Genomic DNA, 8,758 nt, shown 5'->3' with positions numbered 1-8,758 from the left:
TCCACGCAAGCAACAAGATTATGTCTCCCACCACTGTGATCAGATCCGCCAATGTTAATGAATAATTGAACGGCGATCAGAGCGGTTGGGGTCATCGACTAAAAGTGCTAATTCCTCAACTCTCCTCAGCAGATCTTCAAAATCTTCCCTTGTTGCTGCAACTCCACACCTTGCTCACGACCACCACGTTTTCTTTGGTACAAATGACCTGCTCTTATTCCGAATTATACAAATTCATACCAAGAAAAATAAAGCTTTCTAGAAAAAAATGGTGAACTGTGTTGAAATTGAAAGGAAGTTAACAAACCTAGCTTTAATGGCTCAGCTGAATTCTCAAGAATTCAAGGAAACTATGTATCTAAATTCGAACTGAGATCTTTATTCTAAATTCTCTACATGACCTTTATTTATGATAAAATATCTTACTTAAAATTCAAGGAATCCTAATTGCAATTGAACTAAAACCCTGATTAAGACAGTGTTGATAATGCGTGTGTGTATTTAATAATAAAAATTCACAAATAAAAAGCATCTTGTTGTGCATCATAATAGCCTGATATTTGGGTCTAGGTCAGGTTCACGCGTTAGATTTTTATGCTTATATCCCTGTTTTGTCATTTCTATTTTTCTCAAAATACCTTGAGTCCCATGGCATATTTCCTTTATTTTTCTTGACCTTGAAACACTTAGAAAGCAAACCGTACTATTCCAAAACACCTTATCCTGGGGCAGGTTCATGAGGTATATTTTTATGCTCATAGTATATCGAATTCGGAATTCCAACTTGTGGACGCTCAATATTTAATTTGGCAAACTTCATTTATTTTTTTTGACCAATTATAAATTTGAAAATTTTCCTTTATTTTTCTTAACCTTGAAACACTCAAAATAACTCGAATTTGGAATTCCAACTTGTAAGCACCCATTTTTTAATTTGGCAAATTTCTTTATATTTTTTTACCTTTAAACACTTAGAAAGCCCTTAGGACTACACTATTGGGGCAGGTTCGTGTGTTATATTTTTATGCTCATATCTTTGTTTTGTCCTTTTTAATTTCCTCAAAATATCTCGTGTTTGAAATTCCAATTTGTAGACACCTGTTTTTTAATTAGATTTTTATTTTTATTTTTCTAGACCTTGAAACACTTAGAGAGCCCTTAGGACCATACTATTCTAAAACACCTTAAACCATAAGCACCATGGTCCATAGTCCCAAGTTCATGGTCCCGAATCCTATTAAATCCCCATTTAAATTTAAAATTAAGCAAAATATGGGATATATATCAGTTTTAAATTAAAAAAAATGAGAAAATAATCATTCGAAAATGCATACAATATCATGAGAATTGATACCCCGAGATTCTAGCCGTCTTTGACATAGATGAGGTGGATTTGACCAAAACAACACAATACATGTCGTCCAGACCATTTAGCACCAGAACACAGTGTCTGGGCCATACAAGGCAAAGATGACATGAATTGTATCGTCTGGGCCAAAATGACTCAGATGACATGAATCATGTCGTCTAAACCACTCAGTGACAAAACAATGTGTCTAGGTCATACAAGGCTTAGACGACATGACACATGTTGACTGACCCAAACTGGTTTAGACGACACAATGCATGTTGTCTATGTCATCCAGTGAAAAACTTGTGTGCCTGGGCGGCAGTGAGCTTTGACAACACGTATCATGTCGATTGCTAGTATTTCAAATTTTGATTTTGACCGATTAGATAAGAATGGTGATCCAGTTTCCAACTACTCAGAGTCAGAGGTTTATCAAAAGACCGAAATCCGACCTCTTGAGAGGGTTGGTCACTTAGAATTAGAAAATGCCTAAACCCTAACTTAGAAATCTAAGAAAACCATTTCAACCATGCTAAGACTTGATCAATACTGAAGAAAAAGAAAGGGGACAATAATGTAAACACAACTGATAAACGAAGCCCCGGGCTTCGGTCGTTCCGAGCCAAGCAGCCCGGGAAGATAACTCTTCATCTTTTTCTCTACTTTTGATTATTTGATTAAACGTATATTTATTTGCATTTGTTATTATTTTGGCACATCGGTTATGCCGATGATCTAAGGGAAGATCCGCCCATCTAGGTGGATCAGCCCCCTAACTTCCTCTAGGGTTCCTCTACTGATTGTAATTAACTAGCTCGTAGTGTGAGGTATTTTCACTAGAAAATATCTCAAATTTGCATTGTTCTCAAAAAAATGTCTCATTTTCTTTTAGTTCAACGGATATGGTTTGGAATTTCAAGTTCCTCATTGACTCTTTTGGAAATAATCAAGTTCGAAACTTGATGTTTCAAACAACTTATTCATAAAAAGAACAAGAAGAAGATAAGGTATCAAACCTAAATAATCAAAAGTTAGGTGCACCTCTAAACTTTGTCGAACCATGCGTTTAATATAAGGTATCAAACCTAAATAATCAAAAGTTAGGTGCACCTCTAAACTTTGTCGAACCATGCATTTTTGGTGCACTTGAAATCTGTAAAATGAATGGTCCAAATATTTTGTACAAGATGTACTACTTTTATGCTTTGTGGCATTAGAATAATATTTTTCGATAAGTTTTTGAGGTGTGTTTATATAAATCCTTTTGCTTTTTCTAAAGGGAATGCATGAGGTTGTAACCTTAAACAATCAAAATAAGGCGCACACCTCCAAGCTTTGTCATAAGATACGGTTTTGGTGTCAAAGATTTTTAAGATAGTCTAAAAATCTATTTTCTATCACTAATTATAAAATTTTAAACTTGAAAAATGGTTAAAATCAAGCAGATCTATAAATGAATGAAAAACTTTAAAATGGACGGTCCAGATAATATGTTGCAAGATGTACTATTTTTTAGACTTAAAATCTCTTAATTTTTTTAACATCTCAATGTCGAGATGATCAATTAAATGCCCTCCCAGCCTTTTTGGATAGTGTTTTGAGGTGCACCTTAATTCTACAATTTAAGGTGTCAACCTTATAAAAACTTTTTCTTTTTCTAAAATAGCAGCTAAGCAAATTATTAAAAGGTATTAGCAAAAATAGTATATATAATATATATGCGTGTGTTTTTGCAAAGCACACAAGTGTGTATATCCATGTTTTCGTGGGCTCGGGCTGCCCTAAAGCGTGTGGCCCAAAAGCCAAGTCTGTCTTGGAGGCCAACGGGGCGGCCCTTACGGTTCGCCACCCTACTTAAAATCCACCGAAATGAAAATAACCCTATTGCTCGAGGGAGTGAATGTACCTCAGGGGGGGGAGGGGTACAGCATGCTCCCGCGGGAGCATGCTAAACGCTCTACTGAATGAATAAGGTCCATTCTGCTTCGAAAGATTTGCTGGGGCGTTTGCGTCTTTTGATAAAAAGTATGGGGCCTCTCAGTCCCACAAAAAAACAAAACCGAGTGGACGTAGGAAGGCAAAAGTAAGTATAAGGTGGAAAGGGTTGAAGAGAGAGAGAGAGAGAGAAACACGCGTATCGTACACAAAGCCACATTTTATTCAACGGTCTAAACAGCGCGGCTCTCCCACGTCTCACTCCATAATTAATACCAACTCTCTCTTTCTCTCTCTAAAACTCTTGACCAACGAGTCCTCAATCCAATGACCTCATCATTCATTTTTTTTTCCTTTCTTTTATGAGGCCAAGCCCACATATGTAGAAATACGGACCATCTTTGACCAACCTCCTCCTCCTCCTTAATATATCCCCCCTCTCTCTTCCCCACCTTCTCCATCTCTCTCTCTCTCTCTAAACCTGCAATCTCCCCTTCTTTCTCTCTCATCTCTCAGTTTCATTGTATAAATCACCCTCTCTTTCATTTACATATACCAGATTATCTCTCTCTCTCTCTCTCTCTCTCTCTCTCTCTATATCAATTTTAGTAGAGCTCCAATTTTCATATTTCCTCTAGATATAAACTCTCAAATGTACAGGCACCCATCATCAAAACCTCTCTCTTCCAACCAGTTTCTCTCTCTAAAATCTGCTTAACCAATTTCTCTCGCACTATAACCCATTATCTCTATCTCAATTTTACAGAACCCATCTTCAAAATCTTCTCTCTCTTGAACAATGGTGAAGAAGAATAACCTGTGCATCACAATCCCAACGTTCTTCAAATGCCCAATTTCATTGGACATAATGAAATCGCCTGTGAGTCTATGCACTGGCGTCACCTACGATCGATCGAGCATCCAAAAATGGATCGACAATGGAAACAACACTTGCCCTGCAACTAACCAAGTCCTTCAGACCAAAGAATTCATCCCCAACCATACTCTTCAACGCCTTATCAAAATTTGGACCGAATCGAATCAGAACCCTAACCCTAGCGATGCAGGCCATTTTCCTTCTAGTCCAGGCCCTCTCGAACCACGCCAGATCCAAGGCATCGTGGAAGATATAAAAAATGGAGTCATGATTTCTTCTGAGATCTTGACTAAGCTTGGTCGATTCGCTAGAGAGAGAGAGAGAAATCGAGAGTTCCTTGTTAAAGCGGGGTGTATACCTGTTCTTGCTGGTGTTTTAATGGCGGCCAAGAGCTTGGAGATTTTGGAAGAAGCGGTCAGGGTTCTGGCTCTTGTTTTTGTGAATCAAGATCGAATCTCTGCAAAGATATTGGCAAAATCAGAGGTACTCGATTCCATTCTAAATATCTTGCAAAAGGGGGGCTCAAATTCGAAGATGGAGAGCGTGAAGCTCTTAGAGAACATTGCCATGGATGCAGAGCTCAAGCTTTTAGTTGCAGAGAAACAAGGGATCTTAGAAACCCTAATAAAGCTCTTGGAAAACGAGTCTGGCCCAATCATCGAGTCATTGCTATCCTGCTTAATAACTCTATCGGTTCCAAAAAAGACCCGGGCACCGCTAGTGAGACTCGGCATTGTTCCAGTCACCGTGAAAATTCTCCGGCGTTCGGATCCCGGCGCGGCTGAACGGTCATTGAAGATTTTGGAGATGCTCACCGCTTGCTCCGATGGGCGAAAGGCGATCTGCGATGACGCCACGTGTATACCGCTGATCGTGCAAAAGCTGCTCAAAGTATCGAGTCAAGCTACGGAGTACGGAGCGGTGGTCCTATGGAGTATGTGCCATCTGTTTAGGGATCAGAGAGCACAGGAGATGGTGGTCGGGAGCAATGGATTAACAAAGATTTTGTTGCTTATGCAGAGTAATTGCTCGCTGAGTGTTAGGCAAATGTGTAGTGATTTGTTGAGGATTTTCAGGGTTAATTCCAAGAATTGTTTATCGAATTATGACAGTAAGATGACACATATAATGCCCTTTTGATATTGGAATTTTTGGAATTTTGGTTTTTTTTTTTTTGAGGGGTCCGTGGATCAAATTCTTGTAAATCTTGATAAATTTGTGATGAAGATAGGGCCTACCCAGGAAAATGATACACAGAAATTAATGAAATTGGATTCATATCCATTTTTTCCAATAATTTGCCGGTCGTGATACATTTGGTATCTTTTTTTTTTCCTTTCTATCTAGTTTATTTACATTGCAGCTTCTATTTTGAGCACTGGAAGTTTTTTAGAAATGATGGATGTAGTCTTTGAAATTAGAATCGATAATTAAAGGGGTAGTAAACAAAATGGCAGGTCTCAAGCCGTGATATTAGTCACAAGCCCGGACCCGACCCACCAGGTTTAATTCTTGAACTAATATTCAAACCGTACGTTCCAAATTTCAGATCATTTCAATTCGTAGAAAACAAATGAAAAATAAAATACTATCGAACAATCGTGACTGTATGATGAATTTTGAACGGTTTTATTACGTATTTTCGTCTATAGGCGTTTTCGTCTATAGGAGTTTTGGAGAGAGATGGTATGATGAGTGAAATTCGAACGGCTTCTGGGTAGGAAGCAAAATCTTTAAATTGAAACAGTAAGAGAAGGTATCACTTCTAATTCCATTGTTGTCATGCAGAGAATAAATAGCCACTTTTGAGTATTGAGTCCTGACTGTAGAGAGAGAAAAATCAGGATGAAGTATTTGGTAGAGAGAGAGAGGGGGAGGAACGCAAAAGGATTCTCCTCCTCCATTGGTGCGTTGAAAGAACTGGAATGGTGACGAGATCACTGACTGAATAATATAAAATTCTAAAAAATTTGGAGTGAATATTGTATGCATTGAAAAGAAGGAGAGTTGGGTGCCGTTGTTTGAAAAGTCTGGAAATTTAGGAATATGGGGGCGAAGGATTCGAGGTTCCAGTTACATTACTATAAGGAGGCATCTGCCTCTTTGACTAAAACAATGTAGAGAGAGAGAGAGAGAGTTTTATTGCTTGCGTGATTTGTTTCTCTTTCTGAAATCATTTCTTTACAGCTCCAGAATTTTGGTGATATCATCTGAATGAGCAAATTGTAATAAAGAAGTCTCTCTCTAAAAAGTATTAATAAAACTTTCTCTCTCATAGATAAAAATTTAAGTGCGTGGAGGCTAAAACCAGTTGGGGTTTGCTAATAAAAGGTTTTATTCCATAAATATTCCTTCAACTTGTGGAGAATCCATATTCAAGTTTTGGCCAAAAAGGAGACGTCTTCGTGGCTTAGGACTTACGACTGGCTTCATGGGAAAACAAAAAGGGTGCCCTTTGTATAGAGCCTAGGCTCTAAACAATCAAATTAGAGCCTACCTTCAAATCATGTCGGGATATGTGGTTTCAATATTCGAAATCATTTTTATAGCCTTAAAATATAATTTTATTTTTATTTATAAAGTTCAAAGCTTCAAAAGTAGTTTAGATCGACATATCTATAAAAATTTGAAAATCTTAAAAATTGACGATCCAAAAATACGTTACAAAATATACTATTTTTAAAACTTGAAATCCATTTTTTTCTTATGTCCATACATCCTTATATCGATGATCAATTTGATGATATTTAGTCATCAAAACAACCTCTTTTAGTAAAAGTTTTGTGGTAAGCTCCAATTTTATTGTTTAGAGCCTTAGCTCTACATAAACAAAAAAATAAGGAACCTCTTCAAAGTTTCGTCGAATTTCGGCCCCTATAGGTTATTGCCTCTGTGCAAAACTAGGTCCCAAATCAGCACGAAGTATTTAAAACTTCTTAGATAGGGGTGGCAACGCGCCAGCCACCACTGCCCTTAGTTCCTATAGGGTCCGCCCAAGTCCGGGCCCAACCTTGACAAGGCCAAAAGGCCTTAGCCCAAGCCTGGCCCTAGCACTACTAGGGCTCGGTCGAGCTTGTCTGGGCCAAATAGAATAGAAAACAAAAGCAAAAGAAAAACATAAATAAAAGACGGGATTGAAAGTTATAACATCAAGATATAAAGTTTTCTATATTGAGAGTTTCTTTATTTTGTGGTATTTCAATTGTAATGAGATTTGTTTCTTAAAAGATACGAATTGTAATTTTATAAATATTCGATAAACCAGAGTAATTCCTATGAATGAAATATTAGTGCACCATTGCCGAATCATATATATGCTTATTTCTCTTTTTGTTCTCTATTTCTTTTATTACAACTTCAACATAAGGCCAAGCTGAGTTGAACCGGCCCTCCATTGGAACTGCCCAGCCCGGCTCGGCCCTTCCTCAATCCTTGGTTGCTAGGTCTTGACCCGCCACTTCTTGGCATAGGCTTTGACCCACCCTCAGGCCACATTTCTTGGCCTAGGCCCTAGTTTTTTAGGGTAGGCTTGCTAGGCATGGCCGGATTGCCACCCTTGTTCTTAGGGTTATGGGGCGAATTTTCGACCGTGAAATATTAACAAAGACAATTTGAGGGAAATAGCAGTGGGAGGCATAATTTCTTGTGTTCAACGACAAGATTTGTCAGATTTTTCAAGAAGGAAAATATCTCTTTATTTTCTATTTTTAACTTCCATATCTCATGAGACCGAAGAATTAAAAATGTTACTTGTAAGCAAAATGTCTCCATATTTTTCTATCGTACAATCCCTTGGATCCCTTTGGCCATAAATTCTTTACCCAAATAAACACTAAAATGACACCCTATTCAAACTCCATATCTCTCTCTTCACTTCTCGGTGAGTTTACCAGCCAAAGGGTTTAGCTTGACCTGTAACATGAGCACACCTTCTTATGTATGAGAAAGATATGGATTTTTAGATAGAGAGAGTGTAACAATCCTAAAGTTTCAAAAAAAAAAAAAAAAAAAAAAGGAGAAAAGATGCTTTTAAATAGGTGATGGTCTGTTTAAGTATGATGGTCCTCGGGGACCATCACTATTTTCAAAAACTTTTACTTGGTTTATAACTTTTGCTGCTGCTTTTGTTTGCAGCCTTTGCAGTTGCTGCTTGCAGCTGGCAACGTCCTTTAGCGCACGTGGTTTTCGTATGTTGAAAGCAGACGCTTAACGCGACACCTCAGGTATGAGGTAGAGCGTAATAAAATATTATAATAATACGTTATAAGAATTTAAATAGGGGATGTGAGCACTCCCACCTTAGAAAATTTTGAGATCTCTCTCTCTCTCTGGTCGAAACACAGTGAACTCCTCTCTCGAACCGAATTTTTTATCGAAAGCTCCCTCTCAAACATTTGTGGGTAAGTGACATCGTCTTTCTGGAAAATAGTCTATTTTTAATAAATAGTGATATTTCCGTCCAGGATCTTTATTTTATAAGTTTTGTGTGTAAGTGACCCCATTGTCGAAAAATAATCCATTCTTTTTAAAAATGAAATGAAATAATTATTTCTGCTTATTATCATGAATTTTAGGCGCGATAAATTTTATGCGCA

General features: G+C 37.7%; 1 protein-coding gene across 1 annotated transcript; it reads left to right on the top strand.

Annotated features, from left to right (window-relative positions):
• Nucleotides 1–3,902: 3,902 nt before the first annotated feature.
• Nucleotides 3,903–5,457, top strand: PUB29 (plant U-box 29). Its single transcript, XM_006854535.4, has one exon. It carries the CDS (start codon nt 4,086–4,088, stop codon nt 5,301–5,303), a length of 1,218 nt encoding a protein of 405 aa, XP_006854597.1. The 5' UTR covers nt 3,903–4,085; the 3' UTR covers nt 5,304–5,457.
• The last annotated feature ends 3,301 nt before the right edge of the window (nt 5,458–8,758 follow it).

Source organism: Amborella trichopoda, chromosome 11, assembly GCF_054954075.1.
Source record: "Amborella trichopoda isolate Santa Cruz 75 chromosome 11, AtrichopodaSantaCruz75HAP2 v2.0, whole genome shotgun sequence".
In the NCBI taxonomy this organism is placed as follows: domain Eukaryota; kingdom Viridiplantae; phylum Streptophyta; class Magnoliopsida; order Amborellales; family Amborellaceae; genus Amborella; species Amborella trichopoda.
Note: the sequence above shows the minus strand (reverse complement) of the source record. Positions and strands in the feature narration are given on the sequence as shown.

Coding starts and splice junctions, on each gene's coding strand:
- PUB29 (XM_006854535.4), top strand. CDS start 4,086: ATGGTGAAGAAGAATAACCTGTGCATCACAATCCCAACGTTCTTCAAA.